Source organism: Salmo salar, chromosome 06, assembly GCF_965601325.2.
Source record: "Salmo salar chromosome 06, fSalSal1, whole genome shotgun sequence".
Taxonomy (NCBI): domain Eukaryota; kingdom Metazoa; phylum Chordata; class Actinopteri; order Salmoniformes; family Salmonidae; genus Salmo; species Salmo salar.
Window position 1 is genome coordinate 34,869,878 of NC_138296.1, and position 20,918 is coordinate 34,890,795.

Consider the following 20,918-nt stretch of genomic DNA (forward strand, 5'->3'; position numbering starts at 1 on the left):
GAAGACATTTAGCTCCTGTTGGACTGGGGGCCCGTCCTGGGTCTCAATTGATAAGTGTTGCGGGGTGGTAGTGGATTTCTTCTTCCCCTGACGTATGTGTCGAACCCTCTTACGTGCTGGGGGTGTTGTCCTGGACGTTGTCCCCGGTGTCCCCGCCCTCTGGGGTAGATAAAACGCTCAGCGTTGGTAGAGGAGACAGAGTTAGTGCTGTCTGTGGATAGTCGGTCTGACAGAGGAACTCTGCGTCTGTCATCGGCTTGTCTCTTCCGTTTTTTTTGTTTCTTGTGTTTAGAGTCTCGCCAGAGATATATTAGTCTGTTGTTCTTATATTCCAAATCGCATTTATACTTCTTGATTTTCCTGATTTTCCTGTCTTTGCTAGTTTGTCTTGTCAAGTCAGCCAGTGTGGTTTTTTTCAGTGCTCCCGGTTTTGACTTTTTGCCTGCCTGAACATTCAGCCCGACCTGACCTTGAGCCTGCCTGCCTCCCTGTACCATTTGGAACTCTGACTCTTGTTGTTTAAGAAATATCAGAGACTCGAACCTTCTGCTTCCTGTGTCTGCATCTGGGTCTCACCATGTGTCGTTATATTGACAGCTAAAAATAAAAAACAGGACAGAGACAACACAATCATACTCTGCGGGACAGATCATAGTCTGACTGAAAAAAGACACAGAGGAAAATTGTTTTGCTCCTGTTGTGCACAACACGTGGAGCATTAAGGATATGGACCTTGTTCGCACAACTGACTCACCTGGGATTTAGAGCAGTAAATGACTTGTAACAGAAAGTTAAACTCAAACTCTTTTTTTTTTTTTACTCAATCAGCACAAGATATTCTGTTCTCTAGTTGAGAAATATGACGATTTCTTTGAGGAAGTGTGTCTTCCTAGTGGGGGCTTTATGTGTAAGTGTTACTATAACCATGATTATGTATGGACAATGCTATGACCTGGACTTCTTCCACGACAGACTTGCGAACAGGTGAATATTCTGCATTTAAAAAAAATAGTTTTCCCTCTCAAATATTTGTATATTCTAAAACGTTGGTAGAATGTAATCTAGGCTACTTAGTTAATTGGGAAACCATTGTCCAAAAAAATAAAATCCATGCAAATCAACTACCTGTATCTTCATCCCTGTAATCCATCAATCTTGACAGTTCTATGACCTGTTGCATTCAACTGAGACACTGACACTCTCAACCTACTGCTACTGTAGTTTTCTTGTGTCTTATTGTGGAATGGTTCGATTTTGGCAGATGAGATTACATTTATCAAATTGATGCATTTTTGGGGGGAGTTTGTAATAATCCATTTCCCATTCATAAGACTCTACCTTCATTTTTGTTGCTGAAAGTTGAAACTCAAATGTTTCACTAAATGAGAGATTGTTTGAGTTTCCAGTGTTGCTGGTGTCTTCAAATGTATGCTTGCCATTTTGTCAAGCTCTGAATTTGTGGTTAATGGTAAAGCTACTGACTAGGCTAATGTGTCTAACGCATTTGTGCTCTATATCCCACAACTGACCTCATTTTTATTCCTGTTCAGACATGTCCTAAATGAACCAAATACTGTCTACATTACAGATTAGACATTGTGCTCTGGTTTTTAAATTGTGCATGTAAATGTAATATGCTGATTACACAACTGACAGCAGTAATTATCACAACTACAACACTTTTATGGCAGTAATTTGAACTCTCCTCTGAATTGAGGTCAGGAGTCTTGTCACTTGTTTTCCTCTGTTCCAAGGAAAGGACCTTGTAAAATGCATGTTAGGAATTGTTTTGATGGGTTGAATTTCTAGTACCATAAAATATCTGTTAAAATCTTCATGCATTCATTAAACCAAGGATTGGTAACTGACAGCCCACAGGCCGTAGATCAAGTTTCAAAGACTTAAATACCATTTTTTTTTTTAAGGGGTGGGGGGTCTCAATTTACTGAGAGTTAAAATAGTAGAATACATCAAGTGGAATTTTGAAATTTGGTTGTGCATCAGCAGTTTTTCGCATGTCACTCAATTAGCCCATGTCAGCTATTTTTTATCTATTTATTGTCAATTCATTTTGCAGCCAGATTTGCAACCAGCTATTTAAACTTGCAGTAATCATGGTTGAATTACCTACCGGTGGCCCCAGTGATTTTGTTAGTCACTCTCAGTCAGATGTCCTACTAAAAACTGGAAACTTTTCTGCCCCCTCCCCCTCCCCGCCATGGCAAAATGTGTAGATTTGCAGCAAACTTGCTTTACAACTGCAACATGTGTGGAATTGCAGGAAATGTACAGAAATGTAACTTAAAATTTTACTTAGGGTCCCCCAAAAGGCTAGGGCCAGCTCTGACTGCATGTGTGGGTATGGATGTGGGTACGCAGACCCGCGAGCCATGAGGTCAGATTTTGTGGCCCCCACCCCCATCAAACTTGCCCATCCCTGACTTAGACAGATCCGTTGGATTGGTCTGATGTGCTTCTGTCCACTTAACAAGGTTTTGTGTGGATTTAACTCTTTGTTGTGCATTTTCAATACATGTTGTCTTCTCCTTCCAGTCAAGACACAGAGTTTGATCGCATTTGGACTTGTGATGAGGAGCTTTGGGACAACACCACAGCAATTGGGGAAGAGAAGGTAATCGCACAGAGATGATGTAGTTGCCTCTCATCTAATAGAACAAAGGCACACATATCCGTCTTGTACAGTACAATGTCAAGTGAGGTCTGTCTCTACTCAGCTGGAGGGTTTGTGTCCTCTGAGAAAAGCAGTGAAGAAGGACAACTTCCTCAGACTACGCTTTAACTTTAAAGTGCCTGTGCTGCAGTGGGCTGGGAGCTTCAGCCATTCAGAGTGGGGGCGATTGGAGACGTATATGCCCCCCTACGGCTGGAAAGGCCTGCCCCAGGACGGTATGAACATTCCCTTCAGGACCCTATTTAGTCATCTCAACCAAACTACGTGTATACTGTATATAAAGTCATTGTCCTCTCACCTTTTTGCTCATTTGTTGTTGATCAGTTGTGAGATCCACTTTGGCCCTGCTCAACGACTCGTCCAGCAGCCGCCTGTTTGAGCGCAGGTGGCCTGATCAGTGTGTCCGCTGTGCTGTGGTGGGAAATGGCGGCATCCTTCGAGGCTCCAAACAAGGCAGGGCCATCGACAGTCACCACTTTGTCTTCAGGTCAGTAGTGCTGCTGCAGCTCCCCTTCGACCATCTTCAAAAAACTATTAGACTTCTTATTACTCTTTGACATAACTAAGACCAAGTTTGTTGCAATTGTAAATATTTCCTTATATTAATTCACAACTTCTTGGGGCTATGTGGGACGCTAGCGTGCCACCCGTGGTGCACCCTATCAACAGCAGGTGCATTTCAAGAGCGGCAAATTTGAAACCAAATAAATGTCAAAATTCAAATTTTTCAAACATACAACTATCTTACACCCTTTGAAAGATAAACATCTCCTTAATCTAACCACGTTGTCCGATTTCAAAAAGGTTTTACGGCGAAAGCATAAAGTTAGATTATGTTAGGAGAGTACATTGACAATAGCTGTGTGTAATGTTTTGTCAATTCAAAGACAGGCGTCACCAAAACCATAAAACCAGCTAAAATGATGCACTAACCTTTGACAATCTCCATCAGATGACACTCCTAGGACATTATGTTAGACAATGCATGCATTTTTAGTTCTATCAAGTTCATATTTATATCCAAAAACAGCGTTTTACTATGGCGTTGATGTTCAGGAAATCGTTTCCCTTCAATAACCGGCAGTCAAGTCAGCACCACAAATTAAATAATTAAAATTAGAAAACATTGGTAAAATATTATATTGTCATTTAAAGAATTATAGATTTACATCTCTTGAACGCAATCGACTTGCCAGATTTAAAAATAACCTTACTGGGAAATCACACTTTGCAATAATCTGAGCACTGCGCCCAGAAAAATACGCTTTGCGATACAGACAAACGGCCATGTTGGAGAGATCTAAAATCGAAAATACTATGTAAATAATCCATTACCTTTGATTCTCTTCATCAGATGTCACTTCCAGGAATCCCAGGTCCATAACGAATGTAGTTTTGTTCAAAAAAGCTCATCATTTATGTCCAAAAAGCTCCGTGTTGTTAGCACATGATCTAAGCCCGCCGGACTTCACTTCATGAACGAGGGGAAAAAATATATTTACGTTCGTTCAAACATGTCAAACGTTGTATAGCATAAATCATTAGTGCCTTTTTTAACCAGAACATGAATAATATTCAAGGTGGACGAATGCATTCTCTTTTAAAACGTATTGGAACGAGGGTACCCAACATGACCTCACGCGCCAGAGTCTAATCGGCCATCACCGTTCCAAGGCTCTTGTTCGGTCAGATCTCATAGTAGAAGACTCAAAACACTTTGTAAAGGCTGGTGACATCTAGTGGAAGCAATAGGAAGTGCCAAAACATTAATCAGCCCCTGTGTGTTTCAATGGCATAGGCTTAAAGGTAATTCAACACATCAGGTATCCACTTCCTGTCAGAAAATGTCTCATGGTTTTGCCTGCCAAATGAGTTCTGTTATACTCACAGACACCATTCAAACAGTTTTAGAAACTTTAGGGTGTTTTCTATCCATATATAATAAGTATATGCATATTCTAGTTACTGGGTAGGATTAGTAACCAGATTAAATCGGGTACGTTTTTTTATCCAGCCGTGAAAATACTGCCCCCTAGCCCCAACAGGTTAAGGAAACGCTTAAGTATTAGAGTGATGGTAAATGATTTATTCCAGGGTCAATGGGGCAATCACCAAGCACTTTGAGGAGGATGTGGGCACAAAGACATCTTTCTATGGGTTCACCACAAATACTATGAAGAATTCCCTACATTCTTACAGAAAAGATGGCTTCACCAAGGTCCCACGGGGACGGGTAAGAACTTGTGGGACAGGCTACAGCAGCGTTTCCCAAACTCTGCCCTCTGGACCTCAAGTGGTGCACGTTTTGGTTTTTGCCCTAACACTACACAGTTGATTCAAATGATCAAAGCTTGATGATTAGTTGATTATTTGAATCAGCTGTGAAGTGCTAGGGCATAAACCAAAACATGCACCCCTTGGGGTCACGAGGACCAAGTTTGGGAAACCCTGGGCTACAGTGTTGAATCCGGTCCATTTTAAAGTGTTAGAAATTTGTCATACTCTGAGTGGTTGTTTATGCAACTATTCCTAAAAGCTTTGACTATTTCCTATCTGCAGAGAGTCCGATATATCTTCATTCCGTCCAACGAACGTGACTATGTGATGATGTCAGCTGCTATCGAGGGTCTAAATGTCATCTCCGGTCATGACAAGGGGGACTGGTGAGTTGAGAGGGTCACATAGGTGAAGCCCACATTAAGAAGAGTAGTACATTTGAACAGCATGATACGATGGTGTGTTGAAGTACTGTGGTCAAGGAAAGCACAATGATCTTGCGCTTATGCTGGTGAATAGGCTTCTCAGCTGTAATTCACTTTATTACCACAAGATGATGCTGCTGTATTTCTATGAATGTGGTGCAGTCCGCAATGGATAGAATCTTGTGAGTGGTGGTAGGGCTGTAGGCATACAATTCACTTGATGATGCTCATCTTTTTGTAAGCTCCCTTGCAATTGATTTACTTTTTGAAGTTCTTAATGGAAAGTTTTTTCACCTCTTACTACATTTACCCCCTCAAACAGGCCCTCTCGATACTTTGGATTTAAGCCACCAGTTCAGCACTTTAAAATGCTTCATCCAGATTTTATTACATATGTAACACAAAGGTAAGGGGACTCGTATTGCCAGGTCAAATTGAGACTTTTAGATAATTATTGGCTGCTTTTGACATTAATGACTGTTGACTGTCAATGCTGCACAGGTTTCTGAAGTCTCCCCTGCTGAAGTACAGTCAGCTCTACATGCCCAGCACTGGTGCTCTGATGCTTCTGACTGCCCTGCACGTGTGTGACCAGGTCAGGTCACATCACCACACGCTTGCCCTTGGTCATCTATTGGTCACTGTTTAACCAACCAAGTGTCTAATGACATATGGCAACTTGGCCAGTATGGAAGTGATTTATTGGGAAACCATGACATCCTCTGTTTATAGTCCTGGTATAGACCCCATATACTGTTATTCCATATTGATTGTGTCAGATGTAATTCATTAACATAATCCTGCAGAAACAGTAAATGTGGATTATAATTAATTAACATTTTTGTAGGGGTTGATACGTTTTTTTGTAAGGGAAAATCAAGTCTGAAATGTAAAAGTGTACGTTACAAACTTCAGAAGCCTTTTTAAATCTTAAACACACAAGTATTTAATTTCCTGCTATGCAGAAAAGTTCTACTGCAACAGGGTGATGAAATTAAGACCCTACATCTGTATTGAAGGCTAGATGGTGCTATACTGAAACTATGCATACAAATATTTACACAGCTGACTGAGAATGCAATTCATGCAGAAGTGAACAAATCTCATACCCTCCTGCAGGTGTCTGCCTATGGTTTCATCACAAAAAACTTTGCAGACTTCTCTGACCACTACTATGATGCTGTGATGCTGCCCATGCGCTTCTATGCCAACCACGACATGCAGATGGAGAGCTGGCTGTGGGAGGTACTACATGCACGAAAAGTAATGTCACTGTACAAGAGGACAAAAGTAAAATGATGGACACTCAATTGTATTTTCATGTGAAAAGCCTTCCTTGAAATGCTGTTAACTCCTATGTTTGCCATGGAGGTAGTCCCTCTGAAGGAGTGGCTGCTGGAGTTGTGTGGCGTCCTTTGTCATTAGTCTCACAGCAACATTAAAGGCCTTTGACGGTGTAAAGCCAAGCTCAGGTGTTTCAAGCGTCTGTTTGTGGGATCGGGCCTTCTTTGATCATTTGAACAACCCTTATCTTCTCTGTGAAGGCAGGTGCAGGGAGCCGAGACTATAGTCTCTCGGTCATTCCTCTTTCTCATTTTCCTGCAATGCCTATTCTCATTAGAAACTGTCAGTTTGACTGGGACTCACAATGAAAGCATTCACATTATGAAGCCAGCAGTCCATTCATGCCAACCTTTTTGTAAATGAGCTTTGACTTGCAGCCTCTTTGTCCAGTGCCTATCCAAGGATAGGTTACTCCAAGCCACAATAAAGACAAAGTGACACATTCTTGTGTCAAGCTTTGATCTGCTGAGCTATTGTTAAATACATAAATGGATCTCCAGTGTCTGTTATGAAAAATCCTGATAATAGACTAGTGAATGCTGCTAGATTATGTCATTCACTGTAAAAGCAAGATAATGACCACTTGTAAAACATGTTACACATTTATGGGGAAAGCTGTGTTATGGCCATTTTCTGCCACTGACAGCTGTGCAAAATGTTATGGGATGGCATCTTATGTGCAATTGTTTTCTTATTCCATCTGCAAATATTTAATTTTACAAACCTAATTAAGCTAGAGTCCTTAATTGAAACCAAATTGTAACTCAAATTCATAGAGCTATGGATGCAAGGACTGACCAGCCATGATATCAACATTATAGTTGTAACCATGTTTTGAGGCTATACAATTTGTTTAAATACATTTACATTGTTTACAAACACATTTTTGGTTCTGATGGGTACAACAGTTGAACTAAGCTCATAGGCATTTATGTTATCATCTTCAATAATCAATTCTATATATTAAATATTAAAAATGTATGTACAACTAGGGATTCTAGCTTTAAAATGTAGTGTAGTGCATGTTATGTACTTTTTATTTATATTATTTATTTCATATCATTTCAAGTCGCACTGGCGCGAGTCGGGTCGCACAGCTCGCTCTTTTTGGAAGCGGAGGAAGGGAAAGCGGGGACAGAAGACTGTGGGAGGGACGAACATTTTCTGGATTGGATCTGACGGAGCAAGTGACAATGTAGCGGAGTCTGGCTTTCGCGTCGGAGTTGGAAAATATTGCATCAAATTATACATACTTTTATGTATTTTTATATTTCACATATATTTGTGAAGAGTAGGTTATGTGTTTACTGGACACAAGAGGAGTACTAAGATTCGCTTTCTGTGGGAGACTGACTCAAAATTACTTTCCTTTAGTTATTGGAAGGCTACGATTACTTTTGCTTGGACCTTGGAGGGCTCTCTGAAAACTGCCACCTTGACATGTATTCCCGTTTTCTAACATGCAACAACAACACTGTATAAGGTAAGACAAATGTGAATTCAAACGTTATAATTATGGATAAGACAGGAATGGCCCCTACCGACGGGCTCGGGAAACTAGTGTTGCTAGTTAAGAAGTTCAGTCCGAAGGTCGCTAGCACACTAGTTAGCTTTGCTAGCTAGTTAGCCATGTTATTTTAGTGAACGAAGCAACCGCGAGATTGAAAAGTAGATGCTAGCAAAAGTGATAGGCTTGCGACATATGTTGTAAGGGCTACTAGCTAACGGGATTTTTCCTTTCATAATAACACAGTCCAGTTCAAGTTGCATTGCACGTTTGCGCCATGCTTTGTAATGTGTGTCTTATTTATGGATAATTTTAGAATTGAGTAATAACTATTTTACAGTTGGATGAACAATAACTAACTAGGTCTATTTCTAAAAACACATTATTGGCAATAAATGATCCATAATCTAAATCCTACATCATGGTGTAGTTCTCTATTGGGACCAGTGAATAAAGTTGCACCCCATCACCAGCTACACACTCCAACCTCTCAAACACACATTCATATTGTGTGACCCCTTGCCAGCAATGCAGCAAGCATGAAAAGACTGGCTAATGGCCTTGGTGGAGGAAGAGGAGGAGGACATGATCACTGTTATTGGGAATGACAGCTTTGCTTACGCCCTGTGCACCTCTTTGGGTGTGTGGTGTACTGAGACTGCCAGGTTATGTAATGTAGCAAGTTATGTTCACACAAAAGAACAGTGCAGACTGCAGAGCTGTGCTGTGCAGACACCATCTCATTAGTGGGATCCTGCTGTGCACACTGTGAACTTTCTCAAAACGGTGTATGTTTACATAGCAACACTTTGCTGTACATGCATTTCCTGGCCAGGATGATCTGAACTGCGTAGAGGAGGAGACAATGAATATGACGAGTAGCCACTCTAGCCCAGTTAGCCACCATTCATTTTTCTATTAGACAGCTCTGCAAACGTTATGTCAATATGTTTGCTATACTCACCAAATATGGAGTTTTGCTGAGCAACTATCGTCATTTACTGCCTTCACACCCGGTATGTACTTCCAAAAAAGGTTGGAATTTACATTTACATTTAAGTCATTTAGCAGACGCTCTTATCCAGAGCGACTTACAAATTGGTGCATTCACCTTATAATATCCAGTGGAACAACCACTTTACAATAGTGCATCTAAATCTTTTAAGGGGGGGTTAGAAGGATTACTTTATCCTATCCCAGGTATTCCTTAAAGAGGTGGGGTTTCAGGTGTCTCCGGAAGGTGGTGATTGACTCCGCTGTCCTGGCGTCGTGAGGGAGCTTGTTCCACCATTGGGGTGCCAGAGCAGCGAACAGTTTTGACTGGGCTGAGCGGGAACTGTGCTTCCTCAGAGGTAGGGAGGCGAGCAGGCCAGAGGTGGATGAACGCAGTGCCCTTGTTTGGGTGTAGGGCCTGATCAGAGCCTGAAGGTACGGAGGTGCCGTTCCCCTCACAGCTCCATAGGCAATCACCATGGTCTTGTAGCGGATGCGAGCTTCGACTGGAAGCCAGTGGAGAGAGCGGAGGAGCGGGGTGACGTGAGAGAGCTTGGGAAGGTTGAACACCAGACGGGCTGTGGCGTTCTGGATGAGTTGTAGGGGTTTAATGGCACAAGCAGGGAGCCCAGCCAACAACGAGTTGCAGTAATCCAGACGGGAGATGACAAGTGCCTGGATTAGGACCTGCGCCGCTTCCTGTGTGAGGCAGGGTTGTACTCTGCGAATGTTGTAGAGCATGAACCTACAGGATTGGGTCACCGCCTTGATGTTAGTGGAGAACGACAGGGTGTTGTCCAGGGTCACGCCGAGGCTCTTAGCACTCTGGGAGGAGGACACAAGGGAGTTGTCAACCGTGATGGCGAGATCATGGAACGGGCAGTTCTTCCCCGGGAGGAAGAGCAGCTCCGTCTTGCCGAGGTTCAGCTTGAGGTGGTGATCCGTCATCCACACTGATATGTCTGCCAGACATGCAGAGATGCGATTCGCCACCTGGTTGTCAGAAGGGGGAAAGGAGAAGATTAATTGTGTGTCATCTGCATAGCAATGATATGAGAGACCATGTGAGGATATGACAGAGCCAAGTGACTTGGTGTATAGCGAGAATAGGAGAGGGCCTAGAACAGAGCCCTGGGGGACACCAGTGGTGAGAGCACGTGGTGCGGAGACAGATTCTCGCCACGCCACCTGGTAGGAGCGACATGTCAGGTAGGACGCAATCCAAGCGTGGGCCGCGCCGGAGATGCCCAGGTCGGAGAGGGTGGAGAGGAGGATCTGATGGTTCACAGTATCAAAGGCAGCAGATAGGTCTAGGAGGATGAGAGCAGAGGAGAGAGAGTTAGCTTTAGCAGTGCGGAGAGCCTCCGTGACACAGAGAAGAGCAGTCTCAGTTGAATGCCCAGTCTTGAAACCTGACTGATTAGGATCAAGAAGGTCATTCTGAGAGAGATAGCAAGAGAGCTGGCCAAGGACGGCACGTTCAAGAGTTTTGGAGAGAAAGGAAAGAAGGGATACTGGTCTGTAGTTGTTGACATCGGAGGGATCGAGTGTAGGTTTTTTCAGAAGGGGTGCAACTCTCGCTCTCTTGAAGACGGAAGGGACGTAGCCAGCGGTCAAGGATGAGTTGACGAGCGAGGTGAGGTAGGGGAGAAGGTCTCCGGAAATGGTCTGGAGAAGAGAGGAGGGGATAGGGTCAAGTGGGCAGGTTGTTGGGCGGCCGGCCGTCACAAGACGCGAGATTTCATCTGGAGAGAGAGGGGAGAAAGAGGTCAAAGCACAGGGTAGGGCAGTGTGAGCAGGACCAGCGGTGTCGTTTGACTTAGCAAACGAGGATCGGATGTCGTCAACCTTCTTTTCAAAATGGTTGACGAAGTCATCCGCAGAGAGGGAGGAGGGGGGGGGGGGGGGAGGAGGATTCAGGAGGGAGGAGAAGGTAGCAAAGAGCTTCCTAGGGTTAGAGGCAGATCCTTGGAGTTTAGAGTGGTAGAAAGTGGCTTTAGCAGCAGAGACAGAAGAGGAAAATGTAGAGAGGAGGGAGTGAAAGGATGCCAGGTCCGCAGGGAGGCGAGTTTTCCTCCATTTCCGCTCGGCTGCCCGGAGCCCTGTTCTGTGAGCTCGCAGTGAGTCGTCGAGCCACGGAGCAGGAGGGGAGGACCGAGCCGGCCTGGAGGATAGGGGACAGAGGAAATCAAAGGATGCAGAGAGGGAGGAGAGGAGGGTTGAGGAGGCAGAATCAGGAGATAGGTTGGAGAAGGTTTGAGCAGAGGGAAGAGATGATAGGATGGAAGAGGAGAGAGTAGCGGGAGAGAGAGAGCGAAGGTTGGGACGGCGCAATACCATCCGAGTAGGGGCAGAGTGAGAAGTGTTGGATGAGAGCGAGAGGGAAAAGGATACAAGGTAGTGGTCAGAGACTTGGAGGGGAGTTGCAATGAGATTAGTGGAAGAACAGCATCTAGTAAAGATGAGGTCAAGCGTATTGCCTGCCTTGTGAGTAGGGGGGGAAGGTGAGAGGGTGAGGTCAAAAGAGGAGAGGAGTGGAAAGAAGGAGGCAGAGAGGAATGAGTCAAAGGTAGACGTGGGGATTCCGACAGGGAATCTCCTTTTCGGCAAACAGAGGAAAAAATCCCAAAGGCGGGGGCGGTCGGGGTCATGCGCATAAGCTAGTGTCTCTTGATCGGCCACTTGAGAAAGGCGATAATGTGTTTCAGCCTGGGGCTGGAATGACGACATTCTGTTTTTTCCCGGGCTCTGAGCGCCTATGGACGACGTGGGAAGTGTCACGTTAGAGCAGAGATCCTTAGTAAATGATAGAGATGGAAAAGAAGTTCAACAAATGGTCAGACAGGCCACTTCCTGTAAAGGAATCTCTCAGGTTTTGACCTGCCATTTGAGTTCTGTTATACTCACAGACACCATTCAAACAGTTTTAGAAAATTTAGGGTGTTTTCTATCCATATGTAATAAGTATATGCATATTCTAGTTACTGAGTAGGAGTGGTAACCAGATTAAATCGGGTATGTTTTTTATCCAGCCGTGTCAATGCTGCCCCCTAGCCCTAACAGGTTAAAGTCACCCAGAACTGTGAGAGGTGAGCCATCCTCAGGAAAGGAACTTATCAAGGCGTCAAGCTCATTGATGAACTCTCCAAGGGAACCTGGAGGGCGATAAATGATAAGGATGTTAAGCTTGAAAGGGCTGGTAACTGTGACAGCATGGAATTCAAAGGAGGCGATAGACAGATGGGTCATGGGAGAAAGAGAGAATGTCCACTTGGGAGAGATGAGGATTCCAGTGCCACCACCCCGCTGGCTCGATGCTCTAGGGGTATGCGAGAACACATAGGCAGACGAGGAGAGAGCAGTAGGAGTAGCAGTGTTCTCTGTGGTAATCCATGTTTCCGTCAGCGCCAGGAAGTCTAGGGACTGGAGGGTAGCATAGGTTGAGATGAACTCAGCCTTGTTGGCCGCAGACCGGCAGTTCCAGAGGCTGCAGGAGACCTGGAACTCCACGTGGGTCGTGCGCGCTGGGACCGCCAGGTTAGAGTGGCAGCGGCCACGCGGTGTGGAGCGTTTGTATGGCCTGTGCAGAGGGGAGAAAACAGGGATAGACAGACACATAGTAGACAAGCTACAGAAGAGGCTACGCTAATGCAAAGGAGATTGGAATGACAAGTGGACTACACGTCTCGAATGTTCAGAAAGTTAAGCTTACGTTGCAAAAATCTTATTGACTAAAATGACGAAAATGATACAGTACTGCTGGCTGGTGGAGTAGGCTAGCTAGCAGTGGCTGCGTTGTTGACTTTGAACGTGTAGCTGGCTAGGTAACCTCGATAGTTTCAGTACTACCCCTTGTCATGATACAAAGCAACTTTGTAGCTAGCTAGCTAACATAACACTAATCAAGACGTTCCTTGTAATGTATTTAGTTTCTACAATGCTGCTCGTCGGTAATAGTTGCCTGGGTTAGGAAAAATGGCGTCGCGGGGGACGGAAATAGCTGGCTAGCTGACCTCAATGGCTGGCTAGCTAACCTCGGTAATTACTAGACTACACAATTATCAAGCTATGACGAAGACAACTAAGTAGCTAGCTAGCTAACACTGCACTAGTCAAATCGTTCCGTTGTAAAGTATTAGTATCTACAGCGCTGCTAGTCGGTAACGGTTGGCTAGCTAGCAGTGGGTTAATGATGACTAGGTGTGTTGACTAAGTCTGGCGCCGCGTCGCGGCTGGCTAGCTCACCTCGATAATTACTCAAACTACACAATTATCTTAGATACAGAGACAGCAAAGACAACTATGTAGCTGGCTAACTAACACTAACACCACACTAATCAAGTCGTTACGTTGTAATGTAATAGTTTCTGCAGTGCTGCTAGTCGGTAGAAGTTGGCTAGCTAGCAGTGATGACTAGCTAGCTAGCAGCTAGCAGTGTTGACTACGTTAGGATGACGAAGATAGCTAGCCTCGATATTTACTCTAATTACTCTAAACTACACAATTATCTTTGATACAAAGACGGCTATGTAGCTAGCTAAGAAGAATTGCTCAGATCAAACAAATCAAGCCGTTGTAATGTAGTGAAGTGTAATATTACCTGTGGAGCGAAGCGTAGTGCGACTGCTCGCTCCAAACCGGAAGTACTCGGAATAAATGTTTATCAATGATCTTTTGGGATACTGTACTCCTGCTGTATCAGTTGACCTGTGCATGGCAGTAATGAGGAGAAGGGTGCAATTGGCCCGCAATTCAGGGTGTTTCTGCATGTGGGTATTCCTGCATCTGCAGGAACCACTCTTTATACTTTTATTGGTACATTTTTAAGTTAGGACATGCAGGAAGTGGGGGCGCTCCAGTACAGTAAGTGGGGTTAATGCACAATAATGTAATGACCCGGCTGGGTCATAAAGGGAAAAGAGACGGACTCTAGGTGTGCAGGTCAGAACACAGGTTTATTCCTAAACTGGGCTATTGTTCAGGCCACAGCCCACGCCGCTAAATGCCGAACGTACACAATTATACCATGTCGAGTTACGGGTCACTCCCATAGGAACAGATCAAGGCCCCGAACAGAAAAGAAAGAAGATGAGACAGTAATCCCTATTTATGCATTTCCAAATCCCGCGGGATTACCCATCATAACCCCCCAAGCTTTCCCTCTGTCCTGACATATTTAACCCCTGCTAGTAGCCATGAGAACCATAACACACCCACAAACACAGAACACAATACCGGGTCGTTACAATAATGTTGGATGCCAGCCGCCAATAAACTCACAGAAGAAGGTGCGGCAACAGTAGCTAGCTAGCCATACACCGGTAGATGGTGTCCTTCGCCCCTGCCGACAGCGAGGGCAGGTGTTCGGCAGGCGGGAGTGAAGGACACTGTGTACTAGCTTAACCAGCTAGTCCTAAGAACCAGTACACAGCAAGCGGGAGCGACACTGTGTGCTAGCGACACCACGTACTTGCTAGTTAGCTTAAAAAAAAGGACACTGTCTACCAATCGTCCCCACCTCCTGCTAGCCCAGCAGGCGGGAGGCGACACCATGGACTAGCTAGCGTGATAGTTAACGACACCATGTGCTTGCTAGTTAGCGAGCTAACTATCAAGCTAGCTAGTCCATGGTGTCGCTTCCCACCTGCTGTGCTAGCGGGAGTTGGGGACGATTGGTAGACAGTGTCCTTTGCCCCCGCTTGTCAAGCAAGGTTTTCTCCAGTGCACAGAAGTCGGGGGCGACACTGTGTGCTAACTAGCAAGATAGCACACGGTGTCGCTGATTAGCTAGCTAGTTAACTATCACAGTGTCACTCCAGCCTCCCGCCTGCTGTGCCAGCGGGAGGTCGGCGGCGACCGGTACTAGACAGTGTCCTCCTCCCCCGCCTGTCGAGCAGATCTGTTGGTATTTGGCATTTGGCATTTATTAGGATCCCCTTAATGCCAGTGGCAGGTCATAGGTAAAAAATAGAAAAGTGTTCAGGGCCTAGAGAACTGCCATGCGCTACACCACACTAGAGGTCGACCGATTATGATTTTTCAATGCCGATTATTGGAGGACCGAAAAGCCCGCTACCGATTAATCGGCCAATTTATTTATATATATTTGTAATAATGACAATTACAACAATACTGAATGAACACTTATTTTAACTTAATATAATACATAAATAAAATACATTTAGTCTCAAATAAATAATGAAACATGTTCAATTTGGTTTAAATAATGCAAAAACACAGTGTTGGAGAAGAAAGTAAAAGTGCACTGTGCCATGTAAAAAAGCTAACGTTTAAGTTCCTTTGGTCAGTAAAACTCATTTTTCAACCACTCCACAAATTTCTTGTTAACCTTTCTGGCGCAGGCTTCCGCTAGCGACCCACCTCGACAACATCCGGTGAAATTGCAGAGCGCCAAATTCAAAATCCAGAAATAGTCATAATAAACATTCACAAAAATACAAGTGTTATACATCGGCTTAAAGATGAATCCAGCCGCTTTGTCAGATTTCAAAAAGACTTTACGGCGAAAGCATACCATGCAATTATCTGAGGACAGCGCCCCGCTTACAAAAGCATACAAACATTTTACAACCAAGTAAAGGAATTACAAAAGTCAGAAATAGCGATAAAATTAATCACTTACCTTTGAAGATCTTCATATGGTTGCAGTCACGAGAGTCCCAGCTACACAATAAATGTTTGTTTTGTTCGATAAAGTCCCTCTTTATATCCCAAAAACTCTGTTTTGTCGGCGCGTTTTGTTCAGTAATCCACTGGCTCAAAGGCGGTCACAACATGCAGACGAATACATCCTAATACTACCGGTAAAGTTCGTCGAAACATGTCAAACGATGTTTATAATTAATCCTCAGATGGTCAATTGTCTAAATAATCGAAATTATTTCAACTGGACAATAGCGTATTCAATAGAAAGGAAAAACAACGAAGGGCGCGCACTCGGTCACGTGCGCAAACCAGCACTGCATGATTCTACAGTCCACTGACAGAAAGGTCTCATTCTTCTTCATTTTTCAGAAAACAAGCCTGAAACAATGTCTAAAGACTGTTGACATCTAGTGGAAGCCATAGGAACTACAATCTGGGTCCTAACCCATTAGATACTCTATAGGCATTCAATTGAAAATACCCACATAAAAATATCCCACTTCCTGGATGGATTTTCCTCAGGTTTTTGCCTACCATATCAGTTCTGTTATACTCACAGACATTATTTTAACAGTTTTGGAAACTTTAGAGTGTTTTCTATGCAAATCTACCAATTATATGCATATCCTAGCTTCTGGGCCTGAGAAACAGGCAGTTTACTTTGGGCACCCTTCTCATCCAGATGTCGAAATACTGCCCCCAAGCCATATTAATAAACTATAGTTTTGGCAAGTCGGTTAGGACATCTACTTTGTGCATGACACAAGTAATTTTTCCAACAATTGTTTACAGACAGATTATTTCACTTTTAATTCACTGTATCACAATTCCAGTGGGTCAGAAGTTTACATACACTAAGTTGACTGTGTCTTTAAACAGCTTGGAAAATTCCAGAAAATTATGTCATGGCTTTAGAAGCTTCTGATAGGCTAATTGACATCATTTGAGTCAATTGGAGGTGTACCTGTGGATGTATTTCAAGGCCTACCTTCAAACTCAGTGCCTCTTTGCTTGACGTCATGGAAAAATCAAAGGAAATCAGCCAGGACCTCAGAAAAAAATTGTGGACCTCCACAAGTCTGGTTCATCCTTGGGAGCAATTTCCAAACGCCTGAAGGCACCACGTTCATCAGTACAAACAATAGTATGCAAGTACAAACACCATGGGACCACGCAGCCGTCATACCGCTCAGGAAGAACTAGAGATGAACGTACTTTGGTGCGAAAAGTGCAAATCAATCCCAGAACAACAGCAAAGGACCTTGTGAAGATGCTGGAGGAAACAGGTACAAAAGTATCTATAGCCACAGTAAAACGAGTCCTATATCGACATAACCTGAAAGTCCGCTCAGCAAGGAAGAAGCCACTGCTCCAAAACCGCCATTAAAATGCCAGACTACAGTTTGCGACTGCACATGGGGACAAAGATCGTACTTTTTGGAGAAATGTCCACTAGTCTGATGAAACAAAACTAGAACTGTTTGGCCATAATGACCATCATTATGTTTGGAGGAAAAATATGGGGAGGCTTGCAGGCTGAAGAACACCATCCCAACCGTGAAGCACGGGGGTGGCAGCATCATGTTGTGGGGGTGCTTTGCTGCAGGAGGGACTGGTGCACTTCACAAAGTAGATGGCATCATGAGGGAGGAAAATTGGTGGATATATTGAAGCAACATCTCAAGACATTAGTCAGGAAGTTAAAGCTTGGTCACAAATGGGTCTTCCAAATGGACAATGAAGACAATGACCCCAAGCAAACTTCCAAAGTTGTGGCAAAATGGCTTAAGGACAACAAAGTCAAGGTTTTGGAGTGGTCATCACAAAGCCCTGACCTCAATCCTATAGAACATTTGTGGGCAGAACTGAAAAAGCGTGTGCGAGCAAGGAGGCCTACAAACCTGACTCAGTTACACCAGCTCTGTCAGGAGGAATGGGCCAAAATTCACCCAACTTATTATGGAAGGCTCCCTGAAATATTTGACCCAAGTTAAACAATTTAAAGGCAATGCTACCAAATACTAATTGAGTGTATGTTAACTTCTGACCCACTGGGAATGTGATGAAAGAAGTAAAAGCTGAAATAAATCATTTTCTCAACTATTATTCTGACATTTCACATTCTTAAAATAAAGTGGTGATCCTAACTGAGTTAAAACAGGGACTTTTTACTAGGATTAAATGTCAAATATTAATTGGCCGATTTAATCGTTATCGGCTTTTTTTTGGTCCTCCAATAATCGGTATCGGCATTGAAAAATCATAGTCGGTCGACCTCTATTTCATATACCTTTGACTATTGGATGTTCTATTAGGCACTTTAGTATTGCCAGCCTAATCTCGGGAGTTGATAGGCTTGAAGTCATAAACAGCACTGTGCTTCAAGCATTGCTAAGAGCTGCTGGCAAACGCAGGAAAGTGCTGTTTGAATGAATGCTTACGAGCCTGCTGCTGCCTACCACCGCTCAGTCAGACTGCTCTATCAAATATCAAATCATAGACTTAATTATAATATAATAAACACACAAATACGAGCCTTTAGTCATTAATGTGGTCAAATCGGGAAACAATCATTTTTTTCGAAAACAAAACATTTATTCTTTCAGTGAAATACGGAACCGTTCCGTATTTTATCAACTGGGTGCCAACCCTAAGTCTAAATATTGCTGTTACATTGCACAACCTTCAATGTTATGTCATAATTATGTAAAGTTCTGGCCAATTAATTACAGTCTTTGTTAGGAAGAAATTGTATTCACACAGTTCGCAACGAGCCAGGCGGCCCAAACTGTTGCATAAACCCTGAAGAAAGGCATTGATGTTCATCTTTAGGTACATTTGCGCAACAATTGTGCTTTTTTCGGCGATGTGCTTTTGTTAAATCATCACCCGTTTGGTGAAGTTGAAGTAAGCTGTGATTCAAGGATAAATTAACAGGCACCGCATTGATTATATGCAACGCAGGACAAGCTAGTTAATCTAGTAATATCATCAACCATGTGTAGTTACTAGTGATTATGTGAAGATTGTTTTTAGTTTTTTTATAAGCTAAGTTTAATGCCAGCTAGCAACTTACTTTGGCTCCTTGCAGCCACAAGGTCCTTTTGACGCTGCACGTGTGTAACAGGTGGTCAGCCTTCCACGCAGTTTCCTTGTGGATTGCAATATAATAATCGGTGTCCAAAAAGGCTGACTACCGATTGTTATGAAAACTGGAAATCGGCCCTAATTAATCGGCCATGCCGATTTAATTGGTCGACCTCTAGCCAGGAGGTTTGTCATTGATTGATAACGATTGATAACAATTATTTTCCCACCTCTCCCACACTAACTTTACAAAATTCAAACTTACAATGCTTTTCTTTCATTATTCGTTTTTTTTATGCTTGAATACGATTGCTCACTGTTCATTGTTGGCATTTACTGCCTAAGTTTGCCCACTTTTCCAATGAAGTGATCATTAAAATAATTGGCAACATCAAATGGTTTTGTGATGAATAAGTCATCTTATTCAACGAAAGATGGAGTTTAATTTGTCTGTCTTCCCATAATTTAATTTCAAGTACTCAGGTTTTCTTCCATCATTCTTTGTCATTGATCTTGGCTTCTGAATAGTTTTTTATTTTTAAGTTTAGTCACAATTTCTCAATTTGCCGTAAGTCAGCCAGTCAGTCAGATATACAGCCAGATTTATAGCCAGTCCTTTTCCCCAATCTCTTTCAACCATACAGTTTTTCAATTCCTCATCAATCCATGGAGCCTTAACAGTTCTAACAGTCAGTTTCTTAACATGTGTATGTTTAGCAAACATTTTTATCATAAATTAATCAAGTGCAGGAGCATCTGGATGCTCCTTATTAATAACATCAGACAAACAAATATATTTTTTTAACATCATCCACATAATTCACAGCAAAATCTTTTGTATGAGATCTTATAAACTATTTTAGGCCCATCTTTTGGAACTTTAGCTTTCCTGAATATGCATCCAATGGGTACAGATAAAGCTTTAGAACAAAGTTCAACAGTATTAGTACAAATGTGATCAATGCGTGTGGATGATCTTGTTCCTGTAGTGTTTGTAAACACCCTGGTAGGTGTTTAGAAACAACAGTGAGGGTAGGCGAGAGCGAAGTACACTGGTGTCCCTCCCGCTAGCTAGCAAGGAGGACTCCGGTACACAGCAGGCAGGAAGCGGTGGCGACACCGTGTGCTTGCAAAGTGTGCTTGCAGGAATGCCCACATGCAGAAACGCCCCAAATTGCAGGCTGCAGTTGCACACCATTAGTAATGAGTGATTTTATTGGAGGTGCTGAAGAGGTGGATTTGGTGCATGCGCGCTTGGTCAAAAACAATACATTCTTTCCAGACAATATATTTTTTGCAGTTTCACTTTTTTGGAGGTACATACAGGGCGTGACGGGAGTAAATTACAATAGTTTCTCAGCGAAACTCCGTATTTGGTGAATAACAAACTTATTTTGACATTATAACGCTTGCTGAGCTGTCTAACGGGGAAATGAATGGTACTGTAGCTAACTGAGCTGGAGAGATAGACTCATCATATTCATTGTCTCCTTTCCTTACACTGCCCGTTCAGTGTGATCGTGAACACATCACAGTTTGCGTTATTGTACTTTCATGCACAAGTTCTATCTAATTCTGCTCCCATCTTAAGTGAAACAAATATAGGTCAAGTGTTTAAAAGCAACAAACACTCCTAAACTAGGCTACTTCTTGCTCTCATTTCTCTCAACTGTTCTTGGCCATTGGGCTGGAAGAGTTTAAGTAGCCTCCTATTCAAATTGCATTTGATACATGGTCAAGCATTGAAAACCTTATCTCAGAGCCTCAAGGAAAACTGTAAATAACACCAGCTCACTTGCTGAAAAGGCAAAAAAAAAATGTCCATCATCTTCTATGGGCAAGTTGCTCTCTCATGAACCATTTGTCCATAAAGTCCTGGTATGCACTGCAGTCATTAAACCACATTTGTTTTCTCATAAATTGCACT

General features: G+C 43.2%; 2 protein-coding genes across 6 annotated transcripts in view; both read left to right on the forward strand.

Annotated features, from left to right (window-relative positions):
• Positions 1 to 204: 204 nt before the first annotated feature.
• st6galnac2 (ST6 (alpha-N-acetyl-neuraminyl-2,3-beta-galactosyl-1,3)-N-acetylgalactosaminide alpha-2,6-sialyltransferase 2) lies at positions 205 to 6,860 on the forward strand. Its single transcript, XM_014193764.3, has 9 exons — positions 205 to 984; positions 2,554 to 2,632; positions 2,736 to 2,907; positions 3,017 to 3,179; positions 4,787 to 4,925; positions 5,252 to 5,355; positions 5,717 to 5,800; positions 5,896 to 5,989; positions 6,514 to 6,860. Exons 1-9 carry the CDS (start codon positions 860 to 862, stop codon positions 6,691 to 6,693), a joined length of 1,140 nt encoding a protein of 379 aa, XP_014049239.1. The 5' UTR covers positions 205 to 859; the 3' UTR covers positions 6,694 to 6,860.
• A 1,017-nt stretch (positions 6,861 to 7,877) lies between these two features.
• caskin2b (CASK interacting protein 2b) overlaps positions 7,878 to 20,918 on the forward strand; it is a 95,077-nt gene continuing 82,036 nt past the window's right edge. For all 5 annotated transcript variants that reach the window (XM_045720291.2, XM_045720292.2, XM_045720293.2 and 2 more), the window contains exon 1: positions 7,878 to 8,221. The gene's annotated coding sequence lies outside the window, so the exon portion shown is untranslated. The remainder of the gene's footprint in view (positions 8,222 to 20,918) is intronic.